Source organism: Macaca thibetana, chromosome 15, assembly GCF_024542745.1.
Source record: "Macaca thibetana thibetana isolate TM-01 chromosome 15, ASM2454274v1, whole genome shotgun sequence".
NCBI lineage: Eukaryota > Metazoa > Chordata > Mammalia > Primates > Cercopithecidae > Macaca > Macaca thibetana.
The window spans coordinates 8061229-8086719 of NC_065592.1; the positions used below are offsets into that span (position 1 = coordinate 8061229).

The following is a 25491-nucleotide window of genomic DNA, read 5'->3' on the forward strand; positions in this document are numbered from 1 at the left end:
CTTGTTTTACCTTTTGTGCATGCTTTCTTACTTAATCAAATCACTGTTCTGTTATGTAATATATGCACTAAAAATACATCTGTGTCCTTTGAGTGTGCATGATCACAACTTTTTACTAAAGGGCTTCATGGTCAAAAACATTTGAAGACCATTGGCTGTTGGCTCCTGACAGCTGGGGTGACCCAGAAACTAAGCAGGACTGGACCCCAACAGGGACTGGACACTGAAGGCCTTCCCCAGGCCACCTACCAAAGACCCGTAGGTCGCGGCCTTGGCGATCGGATCCAGCAGAGTTGGATACCAGGCAGAGGTAGTGGCCGGCGTCCTGGGCAAGGACTGGCTGAATTCTCAGGGAACCCTCAGGCAGAACTTCGAACCTGGAATGGACAGGGGGTTGCCGTGGAGATGGGCAGGCCAGTGGGCCTGGAGCACGGCTGTCCCCAGCAAGACCCTTCCCTCCGCCCCCCCTTTCCCAGTGAGAGAATGCTGATATGGTTTGGCTCTGTGTCCCCACCCAAATCTCATCTTGTAGCTCCCATAATTGCCACGTGTTGTGGGAGGGACCTGGTGGGAGATGATTGAATCAGAGAGGCAGGTCTTTCCCATGCTGTTCTCGTGATAGTAAATCAGTCTCATGAGATCTGATGGTTTTAAAAATGTAAATTTCTCTACAAAAGCTCTCTCTTTGTCTGCGGCCATCCACGTAACATGTGACTCGTGCCTCCTTTCCTTCCACCATGATTGTGAGGCCTCCCCAGCCGTGTGGAACTGTAAGTCCGATAAACCTCTTTCTTTTGTAAATTGCGCAGTTTCAGGTATGTCTTTATCAGCAACGTGAAAATGGACTAATACAGATGCTACCTTTGGAGGTCAGAGTCTTGCATCTATGAGGCCAAGGTCAGGCGGTCAGAGCCATGAGCAGCTCCCCACAGCCCAAGCCAACATTGGAAAGATGGAGAGAAGGGCTGCTTTGGGCCTCCCCGACACCCTCCTGGGCCTGGCCTCTCCTGAGACGCAGAAGGAGCAGCACCCTGCTCTTCTTGAGAGCAGTCCTGAGATCTGAAAAGTGCCCTTCCCAAGGGCCATGTCTGTACCGTGCAATCCCGCCCCTGGCCACAGTTGATTGGATGGGGGATGGACATATCACTCAGGCTGGGCCAATGGCATTCTGTGCCCTGGGAATTTAGAGTGGGGATTCACAGACAGCTTCCTAGTGAGCTGAGGAGCTGTAAACCTGGGTGAGGCTGGGGGCTATGGGGTTGTCAGGGCGTGTGTTTCTCCCACGTTTACCAAGGAAGAAGGCAAGAGAGAGAAAGATGAAGCCCACACTGAGAGAAGCTGAGAGAAGCTTTAAAACCATCAGATCTCGTGAGACCCACTCACGCCCCTTTACCCCGCCCCATCTATCAAGGCTTCTGATCAAGTCAAACAAGCAAGAGACCTTCATGAGTGGTGGGCCTGTCCTTGTGTTCTGAGACGCCCCATGTCCTGATGATAAAGTCACTTTTCTGCTCCAATTGCCCAAGTGGGTTTGGTTTGCAACCCACAAAGTGGCACCTGAGAACCTCCCCGAGGCCCACCCCTTCCCTCTCCCACCTGGGGCTCCTGGGATCCAGGGGTACCCCGTCCTTCCGCCAGCTCACGAGGGGTGTGGGCACACCATCGGCCTGGCAGGGCAGCAGGGCTGTCTGGTTCACTGAGACGTTCACTGCAGGTGGTCCCGACCGGATGGTGGGCACCGCTGGGGAGGGGCACAGAAGGAGTGGTGCTGGGAGCTGTGGCTCTAAGGGGGTGGGCAGGGTGGGGTGGGGTGGGCAGGGTGGGGTGGGGCGGGCTCTACTCACTGTGGATCTCCACGCGGAAGGCCACGCTGGTGCCGCCTGCAGCGTTGCGGGCTGTGCAGCTGTAGTCGCCGCTGTCAGCCGTGCTCAAGGCCTGCAGCTGGAGGAACCTGCCCCGCTCTGGGAACTGTGTGTGGGCGTCCTCCTGGAGATCCCCGCCAGGGTGGAGAGACCCTTATCAGTGCCCAACTGCTCCCGGCCAGACCCCAGCACCAGACGTGGAGGACTGAGGAACTGGTGAAGCTGGACTGACTGTGACCTGCTGAGGACCCTCTAAGGAAATGCACTCCTCTGGGAGGAAATGCATCTCCTGTCCCTGGAATTCCTGTCAGAACACCCACAACTCTGAATCCACAGACGCAAACTGACCCCATTTGAGAGGTGGGCACAGAGAACCTTGGTCACCAGCCCAGGCCACACAGCCGCTAAGCATAGCTTCAAGGAACCAGGGGGAGGACACTGGGTGGGCCTCGGAAGCCCTGAGTGACCTGAACCTTGCCTCAGTGTCCCCATCCATAAAATGGGAGTGACAATGACAATGGGGGGTATGACACCCGGGCAACAGGGTGCAAAGTGCAGCTTAGAGCAGGCCCTTGGCACCCGCTCTGGATCTTGGATCCGGCCAGGTCAGGTCTGGGGCCTGAGAGGGACAGAAGGCAGCACCCTGGGGCCCCGCCTGGCGCCCACCTGCAGCACGACGCCATCTCGGTGCCACGTGATCTCGGGTGCTGGCTCTGCCTCCACCGAACACTCCAGGACCAGCTGCCCCGGGGCCAGGCCGACCACAAAGCGGGGGCCTCGGGGCCCAACAATGTTTGGAGGGGCTGGGAAGCGGGTGGCACAAGAGGACGTGAGAGGTAGACTCACCCCTGCCACGAGCCCGTCCTGCCTCCCGGCCCTGCCCCCACCCCACCCCCACCACCTACCTTGAACCCTGACCCGGAAGCTCTTCTCGACTGCACCTGCAGGGCTTTCAGCCAGGCAAGTGTACAGCCCGGCATCCCCAACCTGGAGATGGAGCGGGTTGAGCAGCTGCCCCTGGCCCCTGTCTGCCTGCCTCCCGATCTGGTTTCTTTCTTATGCCACAAGGGACCCAGAATTCAAACTCAGCCCTGCGAGGTCTGCCATCCACCTTCCCAGCCAACCCATGCCCTCTCCCTCCCTCTCACTGTTGCTTTAGGGCTGGTGCGATGCCTGCCTCTTCCCAGAAGTCCCCCTTAACTGCACCAGCCCTCCTCTGGCTTAGATGGGGTCACCTGGTTTTGGCATCAGCCTGGGCCCTGACCCTGCTGGGAGCTCCCAAGGGCACGGCTTAGGTGGGTCACCTTCACACCCTCGTACCCCACACAGAGGAGGAGCTTCAGGCAAACCTTGTCAACTGCCCACTGGGTCTGGGGAACCTGCAGTCCCTCCCCTCTCCCCCAACCCCCAGCCTCACCCCACGGTGGCAGCACCGGTACCTGCACACTCTCCACCCGGAGCACCCCTGCGGCTCTGCTGCTGTTCTCCAGCCTGGCCAGGGCCTGCCCGTCCTTATGCCAGGTGATGTTGGGCTGGGGGGTGCCCTGGGCCTCACAGAGGAGCTCCATGGGGGCACCGGGGGTCAACGACAGCTCTGTAGGCTGGCCTGAGTCCTCAATGTGAGGGGGCTCTGCAAGCCACCATGGAGGGGAACACACAATTGACACACGTTTCCAGGATGGTACCGCACTTGAAAACGCGTGCTGAGTCCGGGGGCTCTGCTCCCACATTTTGGTGGCTCTCGTTCTTGCATCTGCCACCAAGGTTTGGTGGAAAGAACCCAGGAGCACAGCCATGGGAGAATGAAAGCCCGGCCACCCACTCCCTGCAGGTAAGGCAGGCGAGAGGCATCCCAGCCGGAACCAAGTTCCCCGAGTTCCACTCCCAGGTGGCAGTCCCAGGCCTCCAGGGGACTCACCTCCCTCACTGCCCTTCCCATTGCCTCCAGAGTCCCACCCTCTCCCCTGAGCCCAGAGAAGCTGGCCAGAGGCCAGAGGACCCACCCATGACGGTCAGCTGGAAATGCCTCCTGGCTTCCCCGGCCTCGCTCACGGCCACACAGGAGTAGGTCCCCGAGTCACCAGCTCCCACTGCCTCCAGCTGCAGGCTGGGCCCCTGCTCAAGGCTCTGGGACAACAAGGGCTCCCCGTCCTTCATCCATGACACGAGAGGCAGGGGAACGCCCCGGGCCTCGCACGGGAGTTCCACTGGGGAGCCACGAACCACCATCACCTCATTCTGGAACTCCACCGGCTCCAGGACAGGGGGCACTGTGGAGGGCAGAAAGGTGGGCAGGAGCCATTTTATTCCAGGACTCTTATCTCCAGTACTCAACTTAGACATCACCTCCTCCAGGAAGCCGCCCTGGTCCCCCAAGGCCAGGTGGGGTGCCCTCCTCTGTGCTCCCACAGCATCCTCTCCATCTCCCAGTGTCACTAGTTCCCTGAATTGTGATTGTCTATTTACAGAGCTGCTTCCTGCACTGGCCTCTCTGCCCCCGCCTATCCTGGGCATATCAGAGTGCCCATGGCTACTAGTGAGGTGCGAACGGGCAATCCAGTGCGTCAGAGACTGAGCCGCAGTGTCCACTCTCCTTGATGCCCCCAGGGCCCATCCTTGGTTCCACCCAGATGGGCAGGGGGGCCAAGGGCCTTGCTTCTCACCCACCAAGGCCAGAGACCCCCTTGCCCCACCCCCTGCTCCATACCCTGCACCTGCAAGGTGAAGTTCCTGTCCGCCACGCCAGCTGGGCTTGCGGCCACGCAGGTGAAGATGCCGGCATCTGCCAACTGCACCTGGGAAATCCTGAATCTCCCGAGAGGAGGGAGAAGGAGAGAAGAGAAAGCGAGAGAGAGAGAGAGGCCGGCTGTGTGGAAAGACTTCCTCTCTTTTCCATCCTTTGTCTCCCAAGAACTTGCTGGCCAGAGTGGTCAGAGTGACTGAGCCCAGACTTTGCTTAAACTCTTTTTTTTTTTTTTGAGATGGTGTCTCGCTGTGTCGCCCAGGCTGGACTGCAGTGGCACGATCTTGGCTCACTGGAAGCTCCGCCTCCCGGGTTTAGGCCATTCTCCTGCCTCAGCCTCCCGAGTAGCTGGGACTACAGGCGCCTGCCACCTCGCCCGGCTAGTTTTTTGTATTTTTGGTAGAGACGGGGTTTCACCGTGTTAGCCAGGATGGTCTTGATCTCCTGACCTCGTGATCTGCCCGCCTCAGCCTCCCAAAGTGCTGGGATTACAGGCGTGAGCCACCACGCCCGGCCTGCTTACATTCTTTACCCGGGTTTCTGGTGCCCCCAGGATAAAGCCTCCAGCTGCCTCCACCCCTGCTGCCCGCTGCAACCCATCTCCTTCTGAAGCCAGACCTCCTGCCTCCCAAATTCGGGAAGCTCCGCGTCCCACATGGACAGCTTGGCTCCTCTTCCTCTACGCAACCCTCTTTGCCCTCAGAGTTCACTGGAGTCATCTCAGCTCACTGGCTTCACTATCTGTCCTCCCACTTTCTCTCAACCCCTTTCACCTCAACCACCCCTCCGCAGCTGCTCTTGCCCAGTCCCCAGGGACAGCCATAGCACCAAAGCCAACAGTCCGTCCTCAGGCCTCGTCTCCGGTGACCCGGTTGGTCTCTCCTTCCCTGAAACCTGACTTCTCCTGCATCTCCTCCTATCCTGACCACCTCCCCTTCCCTAGGTCCCTGAGACCCATCCTCACATTAGCAGCTGGGGCGCAGTCCACACTCGCTCTGGGATGGGGGGTGGGTTTTGCTGACAGTCCTGGTTTCCAGCACTTCCCACTGGCTGTCAATCCCCACATGTCCACTCTGAGTGGAACAGCCAACGCCTGTGTGCCATCTCCCCTACCTGAGGGTGCGGCCAGAGCCGTGGAGGAGGGTGCGCTGGGAGAGCGGGAGGGGCAGGCCGTCCTTGAGCCAGCTCACATGGATGGGCGGGGAGCCCCGTACGGGGCATGCCATGGTCACCAGCTCCCCAGGCCTGCTCACCAGGGCCCCCGAGCCGTCTGCTCCCTGCTCAATGGTGGGAGGAACTGGGGGTGGGTAGAAAAAAGAGGAGTAATGAGGAGGTCTTGGGAGGAAAGTGGGCTCCTCCCAGGGAAATCCCAGAAGTAGAGACCTGGACTTGTGCCGCCAGCAACCACAGTGGTCTCCGCCCCTCATGAGGGATGAGGCCCACTGCATGGGGGGCACAGCCACTCCCTGACTCTCTTCTCACCTCCCGAATCTCCACTGTACCCTGGGCTGGCATTATTGTCCTCTAGTTTGAGGATGGGGCACGGAGGCCCAGGGAAGTGAGACCCATGGCCCAGGTCACAGTGTGGGCTTTGCTCACATGTCACCTTATCTCCCGTGCCCAGGCCCACGCATCACCCTCCAGATGCCCCCAGGCTCCTCACCCAGCACGTTCACCGTGTGCAGCCTGGCGTCCTCCCCGGCTGGGTTGTGGGCCACGCAGGTGTAGGCACCCGCGTCCGAGGCCCTCAGGCCTTTTAGCACCAGGGAGCCGCCATCCAGGTAGAACCTGCCACAGGGAGGGAGGGCCGACGGCAGGGGCATAAGGTGAAGTGGGCTCTGCCGCCTCTGGGGAGGGCATGGGCCAAGTCTTACCGGAGGTGGGGGCCCATGTCCTGGCCCAGCGGGCTGCCGTCCTTCAGCCAGGCCACATCCGGCAGCGGCTGCCCATCAGCCTCACAGTCCAGCCGCACCTCCTGTCCTTCCAAGATGTGGTGCTCCTGCACGGTGCCCGAGCTCCGGATCCGGGGGGGCACTGAGGCAGGGGTGCAGTGAGGCCCTGGGTGACGGCAGGGGCAGCCATGGGAGTGGGACAGGAGGGTGCAGGGCGCAGACCTACCCAGCACTGTGACCACGAAGTCCTTGCGGGCCTCGGCCTGAGTGTTCTCAGCCACACATGTGTAGGTGCCTGCCTGGGTCGGTTGCAGGCGGCTCAGTTGGAGGCGTCCCCCCCGGGAGACCACACCATGCACCACGCTGCTCTCTGTGGGACAGAGGGGGACCCCTGAATCCCCCAGCCCCTTCTTGTGCTCCTAGAAAACTGAACCCCCCAGAGGCAGAAGCTCCTTCTTATATGTCCCCACCTTCCCCAGCCCAGTCTCTGTTCCTTAGAATCCTCCCTCATTTCCTTCCACTTGAGACAGCTCTTCCCAAGAGACCCTCTCCCGTCAGCATCCAGGACTTGCTCTCGGGCCCAGCTCTCACCTCCCATCCTCTCCCTCCCCGCCCTGACCCTCTACCCCATCTATCAAGGTTTCTGCTCAAGTCAAACCTGCCCCTCACTGACCCCACACAGGTCACCCTGGGGCCTCCCCCTGGGCCTCTGCTCAGGCTCCTCCCACTCCCGGCCTTCAGGCCTCCCCCTCCATTCTCTCCAGCCACACCCCTGCCCAAAGCCATCCCTAACTGCCCCAGCCCAGGCCCATCTCCCCGCCCAGATCCTCATGGGTCCAGCCAGCCTCTCAACACAAAAACACGAGCAACTGCCCTGTGCCTAGCATGGAGCTTGGGAATCAAAGATGAGGGCAACTCAGTCCCTGTCCTCAAGGAGTTCACAATGTATCGGGGTGGGGGCCATGAAACAAGGGGACCCAGTGCGGACAAGCCCCGTGAGCCCCTGATGGAGCGGGGGAACCTGGGGCACAGGAAGGGTCGGGAGGGCTCCTGGAGGTGGTGAGTCTTCGCTGAGACATGAATGTTGAGCAGGAATCAGCCAGTGGGGAGCGGAGGTGACCACGGGAGCCTGGGTGGGTATTCCAGGCAGGGAACACAGGTGCCAAGAGCTGGACACGAGAGGGGGCGGGGCCTGCAGCCACCTGACCCGAGAGAGGCGACAACACAGGTCCACGCAGAAACACGAACACGGAGGTTCACAGCAGCACTGAGCATCTCAACCAAAAGGTGCAGACACCCCAAATGCCCATCAACTGACCAGTGGATGCACAAAACGTGACACAGCCACACGATGGAATATTCAGCCACACAAGGGAATGAAGAGAAAAATTTAATTTTTAAAAAGAATGAAGCACTGGCCAGGCACAGTGGCTCACGCCTATAATCCCAGCACTGTGGGAGGCCGAGGCAGGTGGATCACCTGAGGTCAGGAGTTCGAGACCAGCCTGGCCAACATGGTGAAACCCCATCTCTACTAAAAATACAAACATTAGCTGGCTGTGGTGGTGCGCACCTGTAATCCCCGCTACTCAGGAGGCTGAGGCAGGAGAATCGCTTGAACCCGGGAGGCGGAGGTTGCAGTGAGCCAAGATTGTGGCACTGCACTCCAGCATGGGTAACAGAGAGAGACTCCGTCTCAAAAAAAAAAAAAAAAAAAAAAGAGAATGAAGTACTAATCCACGCTACAACATGGATGAAACTTGAAAACATGCTAAGTGGAAGGAGCCAGACACAAAAGGCCACACACTCTATGATGCCGTTGATGTGAAATGCCCGTAACAGGCCAATCCACAGAGACAGAAAGCAGATTTGTGGTTTCCTGGCTCTGGGGAAAGAAGAAATTGGGGGAAAACAGGGAGTGATTGCTAATGGGTATGGGGTGTCCTTTTGGTGATAAAAATGTTCTAAATTTGATTGTGGTGATGGTCACACAACTCTGTGACTGTACTACAAATCACTGAATTGGATGTTTTCAGTGGGTGAATTATATAGTGTGTGAATTATATCCCAATAAAGCTGTTATGAGAGAGAGGGGCAGGTTGGAGGAGCCAGCACAGCCACATTTATTGCATGGAGGGGCAGGGAGAGGTGGCTGGCAGCACCAGCCCCCGCTGTGGACGGATTTCCACCAGACAAGGGACCAGCTCCGAGCTGCACCTTCAGACCTTTCTGCCCCACGTGGAGCCTGCACGGGAGGCACAGTGGGCCCAGGAGACCACGTGGGGCTTCTGCCCTCATGTGGAGGAACAACGGGCACAGCAGTGGCCAGAATGGGGAGGCCTGCATGGGGATGGGGGTGACCCACGGCCCAGCTAGGACAGAGCTGAGTCACCACCAAGGAGCAGCTCTGGGGGCCAATGTTGAGCCCAGTGTCAGCCAGTGGGCTTTCCACAGCCCTCAGTGCCCACCCTGCACAATGGAGAGCCCACGTCTGCTGTCTCGTGGGAGATGATTGAGGGTGTGGATGCAAAGGAGCTTTCAAACCCCCACAGGAGACGCTCCTTGTGTTTGGATTCCAAGGGCCAATAAATAACACTTCGCTCAAACACAAATGGGGCAGGGCCAACATGGCACCACCAGTCTCTGGTTTTGCCAAGATCATCAACAACCAATAACTTCCTTCCGCCACCTCCGCTGTCATCTTATTACAGAAAGGAATGCTTTCCGCAAAACAGACAAGGACAGATGTGCTTACCCACGGGCATCCTGTCCTTCAGCCAAGTGACCGTGGGTGCAGGGATCCCGGACACATCACAGGTCAGGACCAGGGGGCTCCCAGCCACCTGACTCACTGTCTCTGTCTTGGGGTTCTCAAATGTTGGGGACACTGCAGGAAAAAAAACCAGACTGTCAGAATTCTGAGACTCTTCCCCTACTTCCTTCCCCTCAGGCAGATCAGGGAGGCCTAAGAAGCCCTTCCCGGTAGTTAGGAGTTCCCATTTTATGTTTCATTCACAAATGTAAATAGAACCAGGGCCTGGCTATTTTAAAGCATACAAAGCAAAGCTCCAGCAGGGTCTACTTAGCCCAAGGATGGTAAATGGGAGGCTCACTCACCCTTAAGGCTCACAGTCCTTAACCTGTGCCAGGGCAGACATCACTAATTGATTTCAGCACTCTCTCCTGATCTGCCAGGATGAAGTCACACACCCCAGGCAGCCATCACCAGTGGAACAGAGTCAACCAGGCTCAAGATGAAATGCCTTTGCCCTCAGGGACCAGATATTCCCCCACTTTCCACTGTTCATCAGTGTAGCCGTCAGAAAAGGCTGGGAGCTTTGAGCAGCGAGCCTGGTGTCAGTCCTTTTCTCGTTACTTTATTTTTTATTTTTTGTAGATACAGGGTCTCGCTATGTTGCCCAGGCTGATCTCAAACTCCTGGGCTCAAGTGATGCCCTTGCCTCAGTCTTTCAAAGTGCTGGGATTACAGGCATGAGCCCCTGCACTCCGTCTTGTCAGTCCTTTTCAACGATTGTGTTGCGTATGGCTCAGTGTTGCATGGGCCCACCGCTCACCTGGTTGGGAGGCTACTGGCTTTGGCATCCGTGGCAGATGGCTGGTGTCCCCCCAGCCCGTTCTTCCCACTGTGCACGGCAGAGTTTTAGCTGAGCCCACCCACGATCACTCTAGCAGCAACTACACTTCCCAGTGTCCCTTGCAGTCAGCTGCCTGAGCGCTCACTAATGGAATACACGCAGAAGGGGCAGGTGCAACTTCCGCAGGAAATAAATGCTTGCCCACCACTTCTGTTCTTTTCTGCTTCCTGTGGGCCAGGACAGGATGCCGTGTCCCAGTTTCAACCATATGCACAAGAACAACACCCTAAGAAATGGAAGATCAACAGGAGGGAAGGAACCCAGGTCCCTTAACTACCGCATGGAGCTGAGCTACGCACCAGCCTAGACACCCACCTCTGGGCTTTTGAATAAGAGTTAAACTCTCTCATTTACTCAACTACATTTTGGGGTCTCTTTGTGGCACGGCTAAGTCTATATCCTAACTAACATGACATCTGAGCCCCAGAAAATCTGGCCAAGTTTCCTGGACAGCGTAAATAAGCTCCTTCTTACCCCAGCTGAAGCCACATGTCCAATCAAATGGCATCTGTGCTCCCTCCTTGGGTGGATGGGACAGGCCCTCCCGGGATCAAGATGCAGGTGACATGGCCTCCTGTGTGTCTGATCTCATAGGGCTCCTTCATCTTAGTGGCCATGTGCCAGGGCCTGTGCCCAGCAATTTATAGACACTGCCATTTTGGTGGCTTCCATGGGATCGGCCAGGTTCACTGTGCCTGGCAGGCAGCTACTGCTTTTAGACTCATTCACTGAAGGTAAACCTTAGGCTCCAAGGGACAAAGTCATTCTGCTAAGCTCCATGAAGCAGGTCACTGGCAGAGTTCTATTTGGAGCCTGCTAACCCTAGTCTTTTAAATTCTAGAAATTAGCTGGGTGCAGTGGCTCACGCCTGTAATGTCAGCATTTTGGGAGGCTGAGGCAGGAGGATTGCTTGAGCCCAGGAGTTCGAAACCAGCCTGGGCAACATAATGAGATCCCATCTCTACAAAAGCAAAGAGCTATCTATAGCTGTAGATATAGATATAGATATGTACACAAATTCTAGTCATTGTGCCCTCAGCACTTGGCAGCACTGCCTCTGTTCAGCTATTGTCTTTGTCCTCCTCGGCAGCCCTGGGTGTTGCTAGGGGCTCCATGGTTACGTTGACCAGGCTGGTCCCCGGCTTACCCTGGACGGTGAGGGTGAAAGTCCGCACAGCCTCCCCAGCCACGTTGCTGACTTTACAGCTGTATAAACCTTTATCTGACACCTGAGAGAGGAAGAGCACACAGTGGCTGTGTGCTGGAGCTGGAAGTGGGGTGCTAGGGCTCCCCAAAAGCATTTAGGCCCCCAAAACTTCCAGAGCAGGGGCCTCCCAAATATGCTGGTCCTGACTGGGGAGCCAAAGGGAATCAGGACCCTCTGGCCTTTTCCAAGAGCCTCAGGAAGCAGGAGAGCCCCTCAACAGTGAATACACAGGCTCTGGGGGCCTCCCTCCCTGGGCCAAGCTGGGAGGAAGAGGCCCCCCTTGCTGTGGGGATGGAGCCTGACCAGGAATGGATTTCCAGGGGAACAGCAAACATTTATCCAGCAAACACCGTGAGCATCTAATCCACACCAGGGAGGGAGGGAAGGAGGGCAGAGCAGACTCCCAGGAGTCTCAGACGGTCAGCCAGAGCGGACCAGATAAAAGCATCTAGATGCCAAGGAAACTGAAGCAGGAAAGGCTCATGCCATGACTGCAGGGCTGGGTCTGGAACGTGACTCCAGAGCCCTGAGCTCCACCCACGTCTCCCACCCTGGAAGCTGCTAATCAACTCGGTTTGGGGTCCCACAGGCCAAGGAGGCAGCAACGCATGTCCTCCCCACCTTCCTCCCCACAGCTCGCCAGGGCTGAGAGGCGACTTTCCTGTAGCTGCCCATGGCTGCCCGTGCCCCAAAGGTTGCTCACCTGGGCCTCCTGGATCTCCAGCCTCTGCCCACCCTGCAGAGCCTGGGTCTGCTGCGCCAGGACAAGGGGCTGCCCATCCTTGTACCAGGTCACAGTTGGCTCAGGGAGCGCATCTGTCTCGCAGCTCAGGACAGCTCTGTCCCCGACCCTCACCAGGACCGCACCGTGGGGGCCGCTGGGAGCCTGCCTGAAGGCAGGGGGAACTGGGGGCAGGAGATAGCAGAGTGAGGTGTTGTGGCTGTCCCCGCGCCCTCCCCACTCAGCCACAGGGAAAATGCCAGTGGAGACCCACCAGGGTCACACAGCAGACCCAGCCCTGGGTGCTGGCGCAGACCCAGGGGAGTTGGAGGAAGAGAACCAGGCCAGCACGCCAAGGACCTGCTGAGTGACCAGGGACAGCCTCCTGCCTCTCTGAGCCTCAGCCTCCTAGATGGGGGAGATGCTGACGCCTGCCCCCACCCAGACTTTTTCCTACAGGGGGCAGGCCCCAGCTGGGTTATAGCCCCTCTGTGGGCGCCCCTTCAGCCCCCCTGTGGCTCCAGTGAACCAATGTAGAAGTCCCGGTTCCCCACGACTGTGAGCCCACAGAGCCTGGCGCAGCGTCTGGCTGGTGTTCGTGCAAGTGAATGAACCAGCCCCGGGGCTAGAAAGAACCTTCCAGAGAGTCCTTGCTCAAGATGCCTTGGACCAGCTTTTCCCCCAGAGGATTCTGAAGACCACGAGCCTTGAAACAGGCTCCACTGTGAAAAAGGCTTCACGGATCACACAAGGCTTGGGGAGGCCCCTTCCCTAGCCAGGCTCTTGGGGCCCATCCCGCTGCTCCCCCTCCTCAGAGCTGACCCATGCGGGCGTCCCAACCTCCCCCTGTGCCTCCTGGCCCTCTCCTGGCTATGTTCCCCGGGGAGTGTGGGCTGAGGGGTGACTGAAGGAGGGGGACGGTATGAGTCGGGGACAGATATGGACGTACCCAGAACACTGAGCTGCACCAGCTTCTGGTCTCGGCCGGCAGCGTTGAGGGCTTCGCATGTATATGTCCCGGAGTCCGACAGCCGTGCTCGCCCCAGCTGCAGCGTGTGGGTACCTGTGGGGGGAGCCAGCCCCTCACACCAGCATTCTAGCCCAGCCCCCAGTCCTAAATCCCTGCCCGGCTGACAGCCCTGTCCCAGGTCAGAGGAGCAACTCTCTCCCCATGTAACCTTAGAGCTGGGCTGGACACCTCAGTTTACCCACCAGGAAGGAGGAAGATTTCTTCACCCAGGGAGAGGGCCTGGCTGTCCTTGTACCATGTGACCTCGGGGTTTGGGTGAGCGTGGACATCACAAGGGAGGGAGACGCTGCTATTGAGGATGGCAGTGACCTGCTCCAAGTCCAGGCCTGCGATTCGTGGCGGGACTATCCCCACAGTCACCACGGTAGAGAAAGGCATGAGAATCACATCAGCAGGGGAGCACGGAGCCCGAGAGAAACCCTGAACCTCACTCAGCTCCTGGGGCTTCATCTCGGCACAACTTCAAATAATTCAGAAACCTTCATTTGCCATGACTGTCTTACACAGAAGGACACTGGGTAGCGGATCAGAGAGGGAAAGTCACTGTTCCAAGGCCACACAGCTGGTCAGTGGCAGAGCTAAGATATCAACTCAGGTTTGAGCCCATGACCTTGAGGGCTCAACACTGTCTTCCTCCATCTCCGAGACCACAGCTGTCCCCGCATCGGAGACAGAGCTCACAGCCACTGCAGTGCGGTGTACATCATGAGTCACAGAGGTTGGGAGCGCAGGCTCCGGGGCGGTGAGACCCCCTACTCCTCTCTGAGAGCGACCTCCCTGAGTCTGCTCCCACAGCTGCAAATCTGGGCTAACCTAGCTCTGCTGGAAGGAGTCAGCCCAGAGAAAGTGCTCAGCCTCCTGTCAGGTACACAGTAAGTGCTCAGTAATGGTGGTGTAACGCCTCAAAAGAGCTGTTCCCTGGTCACCTCCAAAGTTGCTTAAAACCACCTGGGGTTGGCCCAGTAGTGATCAGGGTCCTCCAAATGCTGTCTTGGGATGTGGCTGGGACCAGGCTGGGATCCTTCAACTCTGATTGCAGGTCCCAGAGCCCAGGATACTGGAAGCCCCAAGGCAGTGACCCCTGGGGAGGGAAAAGGAACCCACAGGGGCTGCCTGCTCAGCCCAGCTCACCTTGAACCCTGAGGGTGAAGAGCTTCTCAGCGGAGCCCGCCTGGTTCTCAGCCACACACATGTAGCTGGCGGCGTCAGCCACCTCTGCCGTGGAAACCTGTGGGTGCAGGGAGCCATGCCTGGGTGATGCCTGAGGCCCCTTGGACACCACCCCCCACACCTCAGGAATGACTGTGAGGACTCCCTCCCTTCCTCCCATCCCATGCCAGGGACGCAGGCACCAGGCAGCTCATGGAGACCTAGAACCTCCTCCATCCAGGGCCTTGTGTGGCGCTCAGGAGTGGGCGTGAGGTTGGTGTTGGGTGGTTCTCTGTAGCAAACCAGATGTGACAAGCGCCTCCCCCACACCTGTGGAGGGCCATGCTGTGTGTGGGGGGCTCCCGGGGTCCCTGCAGCTCTGTGTCTGCACATGGAGTGACTCAGGGGGCTGCCTGATGTCTGAGTGCTGGGCACGGCTCTGCATGTGCCAGCTGGTGGTCCGGGGAAGGCTGCTCTGTGCGGTGCTAGGCTCTGGGTCCCGCACTCATATGCATCCTTTGCTAGGCGTCTCCTGAAGCTCTGGATACTGTGCACAGGCCTGTGCTGGCCCAGCATGGCGCCTCACAGGTGATTCTTGGCTGGGCTCCAGCATGGGTCCCAGCAAAGAGCCTCATTTGCAGATAACCGACCCCTCCCCCTGGCTCCCAGACAAGTGGTGCTGGGCCTCAGCAGCCGCAGCCCCTAGCACGTGCAGGGGGCTGCCCTGACCTGCAAGACTTGCCCGTCCTCCAGGACCTGCAGCCGTGGGCTCGGGGAGACAGGCAGCCCATTCTGGAGCCACGAGATGGTGGGCACGGGGTTTCCCAGGGCCGGGCACTGCAGGCTGACGGTGCTGCTGGCATTCACCGTCACCTCTTCCACCAGCTCCTCTGTGGTGCCCAGGATCACAGGTGGGGCTGGGGGTGGGGGAGAGGAGGCTGAGGGGCCGGCACAGGTCCCTGGGGGTGGGGGTCGCCATGGAGGTGAGGGTGGCACTTGGTGTCAGGTGCCGGCTGGGATCCTCATGCCCTTCTCTCCAAGCCCTCCCAATCCCTGAGGCAGCTAAGGAATCAGGGGTACAGAAAGGGTTGCGATTTGCTCGATGTCACACAGCCAGGAAGCTTCTGACTTGGATGGAACCTGTGCCCAGTCCTGCATGACTTTTGAGGTTGAGCTTGTAACTCCAATTTCAACCTCTGAGCACAGCGAAACTGTGCGCACTTTGCCTCTGCCCCTTCCGAGGGAGGCTCTTACGGCGCCTGCAGTCCCGGGAATCACCGCCTGCAGGCCCCGCCACTCACTCAGCACCAGCAGCTCGTAGTGCAGCCAGTCCTCGCCCACCTCGTTGGATGCCTTGCATGAGTACTTCCCGGCATCCTCCGCCCGCACCAGGGGGATCTGCAGGACCCGGCCTCCTGCAGGGACACGGGACAGAGGCCTGAGCTCAGGCACAAGAGTCACCCCCAAGAGCAAGGACGCTGCTCCCTCCTCTGGAGTGGACCTGGGACATGTGACTGTCCCCTGCCTCATCTGTGAAATGAAGAGAATCAGCCTGTCCTGCCCAGCTCACGCGTGGAGTGGAGTCAAGTCAGGGCACAGCCACCACTTGCTGTGTGCCAGGCCCTGGACGGCACATTCCGGGCCTGTCCCACAATGCCTCTGTGGGGCACACACTGTTGTCACTCCCATCTTACAGATGGCAAACCTGAGCCTTCATGGCAGTGTTCGGCGTGACGGCAATGGTTGCTGGCTCAGCTTTGCTGTTGTGCTGAGCCCAGCTTCTTGGCAAGGGCAGAGTCCAAGCAGAGACTCAGGAGGCAAGGGAGATAGCTCCTGGGGCTGTGGTGGTTGGTGGGGTTAGAAGCAGGGGTGGCATTGCCTGGGACACTCTGTGATCAAAAGCCAGCCAGGGGCCAGGTACAGTGGCTCATGCCTACAATCCCAGCACTTTGGGAGGCTGAGGCGGGTGGATCACCTGAGGTCAGTAGTTCAAGACCAACCTGGCCAACGTGGCGAAACCCCATCTCTACTAAAAATACAAAAATTCGCTGGGTGTGGTAGCGCACACCTGTAATCCCAGCTACTCAGAAGGCTGAGGCGGGAGAATCGCTTGAACCCAGGAGGCAGAGGTTGCAGTGAGCTGAGATTACGCCATTGCACTGCAGCCTGGGCAACAGAGGAAGACTCTATCTCAGGAAAAAAAAAAAAAAAAAAAAAAAAAGAGCAGCCAAGGCCAGAGCCTGGCATCTATGGGGGCTGGAGTTGATCTCCAGTGGGGGCCTGGTCAGGGTTACTGTATGCTCAGATTTCCAGGTTGGGGCTGGCTGGCCCGGGGCTGTGGGTGGCTTGACCAGGTTAAGAGCCTGCAGAACCCCATGGCCAGGATTGAGGCAGCAGTGGCATTGTAGGGGTCAGCTGATGTTTGAGCAAAAGGTCAGGGTAAGAATTCAGGTCAGCTGTGACCATGACGCCTATGTTCTCAGGATTAGAGAACAGAGGTTAGACGTCAGTTGCCAGGGTGAGAGGTGAGTGGTAGGGTTGGAGGTAAGTGGGTAGGACTGGGGGGCAGTTGGTGGCTGTGGTCTGGGTTCAGCTATTGGTTGGGATTAGCTGATGGTTAGAGTCTGATTGAGATCAGCAGGTGACAGAGCCTACTGTGCACCCAGGACTTGGGGTCAGGATCAGTGGTCAGTGGCCAGGTTAAGGGGTCCGTCCAGAGGTTTCTGACAGGAACTAACAGCGTTCAGTAGTCCCAGCTACTCGGGAGGCTGAGGCAGGAGAATGGCGTAAACCCAGGAGGCGGAGCTTGCAGTGAGCAGAGGTCCGGCCACGGCACTCCAGCCTGGGTGACAGAGCGAGACTCCGTCTCAAAAAAAAAAAAAAAAAAAAAAAAAAGAGTTGCACTCCTGGATAGGCAAGAGGCCTCCTTCTTTTTTTTTTTTTTTTTTTTTTTTTTTCTTTTTTTGAGATAGGGTCTTGACCTGTCACTCAGGCTGGAGTGCAGTGGTATGATCACGGCTCACTGCAGCCTTGACCTCCTGGGCTTAAGGGATCCTCCTTCTTCAGCCTCCCAAGTAGCTGGGTCCACAGGTACATGCCACCATGCCCAGCTAGATTTAAAATATTTTGTACAGATGGGGTCTCACAGTGTTGCCCAGGCTGGTCTTGAATACCCGGGCTCAAGCGATCCTCCCACCTCGGCCTCCCAAAGTGTTGGGATTACAGGTGTGAGCCACCGCGCCCAGCCACCTCCTTTTTTTGCAAGCACCAAAGTAGAAACCCTGGTCTGATTCTGCTCATTGGAGACCTGTGCAACTGACCGCTGCTCTCCAAAACCAGCCCCACCGCTGGTCCATCTCCGGCAGGACACAGTTCAAATCTCAAACAGAGAGACCACCCAGGCCTCCCTCATGAGCCAGGTGGGCCGGGCATTTCTAAGCCCTGCGTGGTCCTGGAGTCTTTTAAGTCAAAATCACCTACAAAAAATTATTCTAAAAGATTTGCTTTAAAAAATTAAATTACCTCAAATAAATAAACAAATACCACTTAGATGGTGAAAGAAAAAAACAAAACTTGGCTGAGTGCGGTGGCTCACCCCTGTAATCCCAGCATGTTGGGAGGCCGAGGCGGGCGGATCACCTGAGTTTGGGAGTTTGAGACCAGCCTGTCCAACATGGAAAAACCCCATCTGTACTAAAAATGCAAAAAGTAGCCAGGCGTGGTGGCGCATGCCTGTAATCCCAGCTACTCGGGAGGCTGAGGCAGGAGAATCGCTTGAACCCAGGAGGTGGAGGTTGCAGTGAGCCGAGGTCACACCATTGCACTCCAACCTGGGCAACAAGAGCGAAACTCTATCTCAAAAGATAAAAATAGAAAAAAGAAAAAGAAAAAAAAAAAACCCAGACACACAAGACGTGAGTTCAGCCACCACAGTGTGGCCTTCAATGTCCAGCCAGAGCTTCGTCAGCGTTTGGGGTCATGAGCTTTGCTGACGATTAACGAAGGAGTCAGCTGCCTCTGCAGAGAAAGTGGCAGCTTCTGCCAATCGTTTAAGGACATTAGGGATCTTGAAGCCCAGAAGGGCATTGCCCCATGGTAGGAGGCTCTGCTCTATAAACCAGAGACAAAAGGCAATCCAGTCTTTGCCTTCACACAGGCAAAGAACTTGTACCCCCAGTTTACAAATTGCAGTTAAGGTCCAAAGTGGTTGTGTGCTCTGCTTAAGGTCACACAGCAGGCAGCACACAGGAGAGCTCAAAGCGCCCACTTTCTTCACGCAGCCCTGACCCACCTTGCAGCACAGACACCCCATCCCCGGCCGAGAGGGGCCGATCCTCTTTGTACCAGGTGAGCTCCGGGGGTGGGATTGCGTTGGTGTCGCAGTACAGGTAGGCTGGGTTGTTCTCCACAATCTCCCTGTATTCCGTTACTCCGCCCCGGGCCTCCTGCTCCCGGGACAGGATCTCGAAGGCTGCACTGGCATCACCCACCTTCTGGAACATGGGGGGCACTGGGTGGGGGAGACAAAGCCCTTAGGAAGCACAGCAGAGGGGTGGGAAATGCACCTCTGCTCACACAGACTCTCATCCCAGCCTCTCCCAGGTGCGGAAATCCATTATTTGAGCCATTCCCTTAGGTCAGGGCATTTCTTAAATTCCCTCACTTCCTAAACCAGTGTTTATTGAGCAACTACTATGTGCTAGGCACTAGGATAAGGCTCCTTCCCTAAGCAGCTCGTGTCTAATGGATGCTAAAGACTCCCTGTAACGTGGAAATATTTTGCACAGTTGGAAGCCAGATACTAAGCTTTAGCCAATGTTTGTTTATCAGAGCACAGACGCACAAAATCATCAGCTTTAGAAATGGAGGGGGCCCTCAAGGTCACCTGCTTTGATCACCTGCATTTTACAAAGGATCAAATTAAGGCCCGGAGGGGGCCATGTCATCCCCAGGTTGTCCCCAGGTAACAACCAGTTCATGACAGAGCCAGGGCTAGAGGACTGGTGGCCAGAAGCACTGGAGATGACAAAGGGCAGCCCGGAGCAGTCGTTGCTCCTGCCAGGACAGTCCACAGGCATCGTGTAGCAAAACCTGGTTCTGAACACTTATCCATCGCCCAGATTGCCTGTCAGCCTCCTGCCTCCCTGCCTCCCCTTTCTAGCCTCCCAGCCTCCTGCTCCCAGCCTCCCCTTCCCACCTCCCTGCCTCCTCCTCCCAGCCTCCCTTTCCCACCTCCCTGCCTCCTCCTCCCAGCCTCCCTTTCCCAGCCTCCCCATCCCAGCCTCCCACTCCCAGCTCCCTGCCCTCTAGCCACCCCTTCCTACTTTCCACCCTCCCCCTCCTAACCTTCCCCTCCCAGACTCCCCTTCCCAGCCTCCCCATCCCAGCTTACCAGCCTCCTCATCCCAGTCTCCCAGCCTCCCCATCCCAGCCTCCCACTCCCAGCTCCCTGCCCTCCAGCCTCCCCTTCCTACCTTCCACCCTCCCCGTCCCAACCTCCCCCTCCTAGACTCCCCTTCCCAGCCTCCTCATCCCAGCTCCCAGCCTCCTCTTCCCAGCCTCCTTCCCAGCCTCCTCATCCCAGCCTCTTAGCCTCTCCCTCCATCTCCACAGCCTCCCCCCAGCCTCCCCCATGCAGCCTTCCAGCATCCCCCTCCTAGCTTCCTCTTTCTAGCCTCTCAGCCCCCGCTCCAAGCCTCCCAGCCTCTCCCTCCCAGACTCTCTGACGCCCGGCTCCCTCCTTTCCTTCCTTCACTTTTTAAAAAGGAAAATGTCAAACACTGACGAAAGTGAGAGAAGAATATAATGAGCCCCAGGCACCCACAAGGAGTTTCAACCACTGAGGCAGCCACTCAGCTTACTCTCGACCAGAGATTCCGAAGCAAATCCCCAGGTTTCCCTAACATCGTGAGAGGCATCTGGCAGAGGGGCTACGAGTGTGGGGTTCTGGCTCAACCAGACCATTCCAGCCTCCACCACTCAGTTCTGTGGTTTGGGGCCAGAGTCCTCATGTCTTTGGCTTTGGTCCCTCGAGGCAGAGGGGTTGGGGCAGGATGCTGCTCTGGGCTGCTAAGATGAGCCAGTGGGAGATGCCGTGGGCGGCATGTGAGCTGCAGGACACACGGTGGGTGCCTGCGGAGGGCCAGCCCCGCAATGTCCTCATACTGGCCGAAGCCCCACCCCCAGCCCACTGGTGCCACGCACCCTGGATGAGCACGTTGAAGTCCTGGTCATCCTCGCCAGCCACGTTGGTGGCCACACACAGGTACCGCCCTGAGTCTGAGACCTGCGTGGGCTGGATCTGGAGCAGTCGCCCTTCGCCCAGGACATGCAGCCGCGGGCTGGGGGTCACGGGCTGCGAGGAAGACGAGGGGGTCGGGGGGAGGGAGATCAGAAATGAGGGGCCAAGAGCACCAAAACAATTGTGCTTATTTCTCAATACATTCTCCAAAAATGCAGCAAAAGTGACAAGAACACGCTGAGAGGTTTATAAAACCAAATCCACAGAGCATAAAGATGAGAAGGGCCACACATGGGTGAAAATAGTAGAGTTTAAAGTTTACAAAGAGTTCAACTTTTTATTAAAAAATACGGCTGGGTGTGGTGGTCAGGCCTATAATCCTGGAACTTTGGGAGGCCAAGGTGGGTGGATCACAAGGTCAGGAGTTTGAGATCAGCCTGGCCAACATGAAGAAGCCCCATCTCTACTTAAAATACAAAAAATTAGCCAGGCGTAGTGGTGTGTGCCTATAATCCCAGCTACTTGGGAGGCTGAGGCAGGAGAATCACTTGAACCCAGGAGGTGGAGGCTGCAGTGAGCCAAGATCGTGCAACTATACTCCAGCCTGGGTGACAGAGCGAGACTCTATCTCAAAAATAAAAATAAATAAATAAAATAAAATAAAGGCTGGGTCGGGTGCCTCACGCCTGTAATTCCAACACCTTGGGAGGCCAAGGTGGGTAGATCACCTGAGGTCAGGAGTGCGAGAGTAGCCTGGCCAACATGGTAAAACCCCATCTCTACCAAAAATTACAAAAATTAGCTGGGCATGGTGGTGGGCACCTGTAATTCCAGCTACTCAGGAGGCTGAGGCAGGAGAATTGCTTGAACCCAGGAGGCAGAGGTTACAGTGAGCCAAGATTTGTACCACTGCACTCCAGCCTGGGTGACAGAGCAAGACTCCATCTCAAAAAAATAAAAATAAAAATAAAAATAAAAAAATAAAAATAAAAATAAAATAAATAAAGGGTGGGTGGGGCCCGGGCCAGCTCTAGGGCCAGGTGCTTTAAGGGAAGCCTTTTCTGGAAGGTTCCAAGCAGAACCAGCTGGAAGCAGAGGTGAGAGCCAGAAGCTGCACAGGGGGTCCCACACTCACCTGTCCATCCTTGTACCAGTGGATGGTGGGTGGGGGCGCAGCCCAGCTCTCACACTCCAGGGTCAAGGTGCTGTTGACCTTGGTCTTCACCTCCTTCACGCCGACCTCCCCTAAGGGGTCGTCTTTGGAGATGGAAGGGGGGACTGAAAAGCACGAGGGATCTGAGAGCAGAGCTGGGGGATGGGTGCTGAGACCCTGAGCTTACCCTGGTCCTGGGGGTAGCCCCAGAAATTGGGGCTGGCCCGAGAGACACAGGGATCCCAGAAGCTACCCTGCTCCTGTCTGTTCACTAGGGGAGACAGCATTTGTTTGTAAGGGTTATAGGACCGGGCAGGTCTGAGGCAGGAGAATTTCTGGGGTCACCTCAGAGGCCCTCCTTGGGGGTTCCAAGTCTCAATCTGCAGAGCCTCTGGTTATACCCCGATGCAGAAGTGGCAGGAGGAAGCTAGGACTGCAGTGGGTCTGGGAGCCCACGTGGCCCAAGTCCTAACTCACTGTTCTCTCGTCATCATGTCCTCTGGAGCCAGCCCTATCTGCCAGGTGACTGTCAGAGGACATGTGCCACATGGAGGCACCCTGGAGCACCAACGGTGGCTCAGGTGCCTGGGCCCGTGGGTTCCCGGATGGTCTTCTGCCCACCTGGCTGTGCCCCAGGATCCCCGACTCACTGAGCACTTCCACGTGGTAGTTTTTCACGGCCTCCCCGAGCTCGTTGGTGACCACGCAGGTATACTGACCGGCATCTTCCTTCTGGGCATTCAGGATCTGCAGCCCGTGGGTACCTGTGTGGGGGCCAGTGGCCAGGGTCACCCCAAATCTGCAGCCTCATGCCAGGCATAAGGACAAGCTCACTGGTCCTCTCCTCCAACCCTGATGACATGTCACCTGTCCCCTCCCTCCCTCCTCCCCACCAGAGGGCGTCACCTGGGAGCAGGTGGATGTTCCTGGAGGCCTCAAAAGGGGCCCCGTCCTTCATCCAGGTGATGTTGGGGGAAGGGAAGGCCAGCGCCTCGCAGATCAGAGAGATGGGGTTGTTGATGGTCACGGTCACCTCCTTGTCTGCACTGTCCTCAGCCACTCCCAGGATGGTAGGAGCCACTGCGATGGGGGGCCAGGGGCACTTGTGAGCAGAGATCCCTGACCCTAGGCTAAGGACCAGGAAAGCCTCAGACCCCGGTGCTTGGCCTTGGTTCTTCTGTCACTTACATTACCGAGATGGGAAACTGAGGCTCAGAGAAGCCCATGCCCGGGGTGGCCAGGCTTGAACTCAGGCCTGGGTGACCCAGAGCCCGGCTCTCCAAACACTAAGCAATACTACAAGGGAAAGCTGAATAATTTCTGCCTCCATTTCCCCCATAGCTTCTCAACATCCAGCCTCTCTACCAATTAACCAGAGGCTTCTCAATTCTGTTTGAGAGGGGAGCAGGAGTTGGGGGGCTTTGCTCCCCGCTGAGCAGAGTAGCTATGCTTTCATTGGTCCCAAGATTTCTTTTTTCAACCCCTGCAGGGGACTCTCCTTTTAACGGCCAACATTTTAGAAACAGATTTTTCTAAGCTGTTTCTAAGCCCCTCTCATTTGATAGACGCTCTGTTTCTCCAGGCTAACAGAATAGTAGGTATGTACTGTCCTCAGGACATGGAGAGACGCCTGGCTGTGAATCCATCACCCTGGGGCCTGGCAATAACTTTGTCACCTCTCTGATCCCCAGGGCTTCATCAGTGACATGGGGACAAGCACATCTCCTACCTCCCAGTGTCATTGTGAAGATTCAATCAATCAGACCCGTTGAAATGCCTGGCCCATAGTAAATGTTCAGTCAATAGAGTCGCTATATGATTTTTGTTGTTAAACTCGGAGAGTTAGAAGAAAAATAGTAGAATGGTTTGTGGGAAGTTGTAAGGAGCCTGTCACCTTGCTTCTCCCTCCCTCCAGCACCTGCGATGGCCAGATGTCCAAAACTTACACAGGACACTGAGCTGGAAGTGTTTGGTCTTCTCCCCAACAGCGTTGGCTGCAATGCAGGAGTAGTGGCCAGCACTGGACAGGTTTGCCTGGAGGACCTGCAGGAGGACTCCGTCTGGGGAGATATGGTGGGTGTCTCCACCAGCCAGGGGCCGGCCATCTTTGAACCACGTGAGCTTGGGCTGTGGGTGGCCTGTGTACAGAGCAGAGAATGAGACAATTTGGCAGCCGTTGACTAGGGCAGCACAGGGGTCACAGGCTAGTCCCGGGTGGGTCAGGGAATGTGAATTCTCCATCCCAGCCCAGAGGCCCATGAAGTACAACAAGCAGCAGCAGAAGCAGCCTGTGCCCCTTCCTCTGTGACTTGGCTGCCTTCTCCTTACTGGGCAATGGGTAGAGATCGCCTGGTACAGACAGGCGAGACAGAAAAACAAGCTATTCCTTCCATCCATTCATTCATCCACCTGCCCACACACCACCCACCCATCCATGCATCCAACCATCCATTCATCTACCTACTCACCTATCCTTCCATTCAATCAATCATCCATTCATCTCTCCATTCATCCACACGCCCACCCACCCGCCCATCCACCCACCCATCCACCCACCCATCCAACTATCCAACCATCCATTCACCTACCTACCCAACTATCCCTCCATTCAACCAATCATCCATTCATTTCTCCATTCATCCATCCACCCACCCATTCAACCACCCATCCACCCAACCGTCCAACCATCCATCCATCTACCTACCCACCTATCATTTTATTCAGCCAATCATTCATAAATCTCTCCACCCATCCATCCATCCATCTATGCACCCATCTACACATCCATCCATCCAACCCTCATTCATTCATCCACGCATTCATTTATTTACCCATTCACCTACCTATCCATCTATCCATCCATCCATCCATCCATCCATTCACCCACCCACCCATCCATCCATCCATCCATCCATCCATCCATCCATCCATCCATCCATCCTTCAACCCATAAGCATTAATGGGAGCCTACTCTGCAAGGCACTGGGGAAACCATGGTGACAAGGCAGCAACTGGGTCTTCAAGAAGCTCAGATGCCACAAGGCCACTATGGTCCAATGTGGGTCAGTGCTAGGGCAGGGAAGCACAGGGGCTTGTGGGAGCCCAGTGGAGGTGGCCCACTGGGCCTCAGGGGCCAGCCAAAGACTCCCTGTGGAGGGTCCTGAAAGCTGAGGTCTGTAGTGAGGTGGGGAGAGGGAAGAGTGTTTGGGACGGAAGAACACATGCAAAGATGAGCCGGGACCTGATGCCGAGTCCAAGATGTAGAGAGACCCCAGTCAGGAGGAGTGGGGCTGGGGCAGGTGGGCAGATCCCCAGCGATCCCCTCCTTTCTGAAGCTGCCTTCCCACCCTTCTCCCAGCCCACCACATCATGTGGCCCTTACCTGTGACGTTGCACATTAGATGGGCAGTCTGTCCCTCAGGGACTTTGATCACCTCCTCCAGGTCCTCGTTCTCAATACTGGGAGGAACTGGGAGAAGCAGGGAGACAAATGGCTAGTGACTGGGGGGACTGGCCTGCGCAGGTTACACAATCACAGAACAGGAAGCCAAGGGCCCACCATTTCTTGTGCCTCAGTTTCCCCTCCCATGCCTGTTTCCATAGGGTGGTGAGTTTAAGAAACATTTCCTGCTGGCTGACGGAAGTACCAGTGCCTCAGAAGAAGACTCTGATGAGAGGCAGGCAGTCTTAGTGGTGTCGAAAATATTTGCCCCTTCCACTTTGGATTGTCCCTGCTGTTTCTGGAAAGTTCCATGGCAGCCTCAGAACAGAGGTTTCTTGTCACCTGGGCTGGAGTGCAGTGGCACAATCACTGCAGCCTCTGCCTCCTGAGTAGCT

General features: G+C 56.9%; 3 protein-coding genes across 3 annotated transcripts in view; 1 reads left to right on the forward strand and 2 right to left on the reverse strand.

The window, feature by feature from the left end:
• AIF1L (allograft inflammatory factor 1 like) overlaps positions 1-25491 on the reverse strand; it is an 803784-nt gene that overhangs the window by 763380 nt on the left and 14913 nt on the right. The gene's annotated exons all lie outside the window — the stretch shown is intronic.
• The window catches only part of HMCN2 (hemicentin 2), a 174071-nt gene that overhangs the window by 37783 nt on the left and 110797 nt on the right, over positions 1-25491 (reverse strand). The window contains exons 48-74 of the mRNA XM_050760505.1: positions 25037-25123; positions 23601-23792; positions 22561-22734; positions 22305-22418; positions 21637-21779; positions 20465-20615; positions 18552-18770; positions 15562-15675; positions 14990-15177; positions 14243-14339; positions 13294-13455; positions 13031-13144; positions 12064-12266; positions 11301-11382; positions 9253-9384; positions 6724-6867; positions 6480-6639; positions 6269-6393; positions 5719-5902; positions 4570-4667; positions 3866-4132; positions 3302-3492; positions 2768-2849; positions 2529-2665; positions 1845-1986; positions 1597-1741; positions 250-377 (exon numbers count right to left, since the gene is read on the reverse strand). Coding sequence (XP_050616462.1) covers positions 250-377; positions 1597-1741; positions 1845-1986; positions 2529-2665; positions 2768-2849; positions 3302-3492; positions 3866-4132; positions 4570-4667; positions 5719-5902; positions 6269-6393; positions 6480-6639; positions 6724-6867; positions 9253-9384; positions 11301-11382; positions 12064-12266; positions 13031-13144; positions 13294-13455; positions 14243-14339; positions 14990-15177; positions 15562-15675; positions 18552-18770; positions 20465-20615; positions 21637-21779; positions 22305-22418; positions 22561-22734; positions 23601-23792; positions 25037-25123 — 3975 coding nt within the window. The remainder of the gene's footprint in view (positions 1-249; positions 378-1596; positions 1742-1844; positions 1987-2528; positions 2666-2767; positions 2850-3301; positions 3493-3865; positions 4133-4569; positions 4668-5718; positions 5903-6268; positions 6394-6479; positions 6640-6723; positions 6868-9252; positions 9385-11300; positions 11383-12063; positions 12267-13030; positions 13145-13293; positions 13456-14242; positions 14340-14989; positions 15178-15561; positions 15676-18551; positions 18771-20464; positions 20616-21636; positions 21780-22304; positions 22419-22560; positions 22735-23600; positions 23793-25036; positions 25124-25491) is intronic.
• C15H9orf78 (chromosome 15 C9orf78 homolog) overlaps positions 4502-25491 on the forward strand; it is a 583691-nt gene continuing 562701 nt past the window's right edge. The window contains exon 1 of the mRNA XM_050760235.1: positions 4502-4505. The gene's annotated coding sequence lies outside the window, so the exon portion shown is untranslated. The remainder of the gene's footprint in view (positions 4506-25491) is intronic.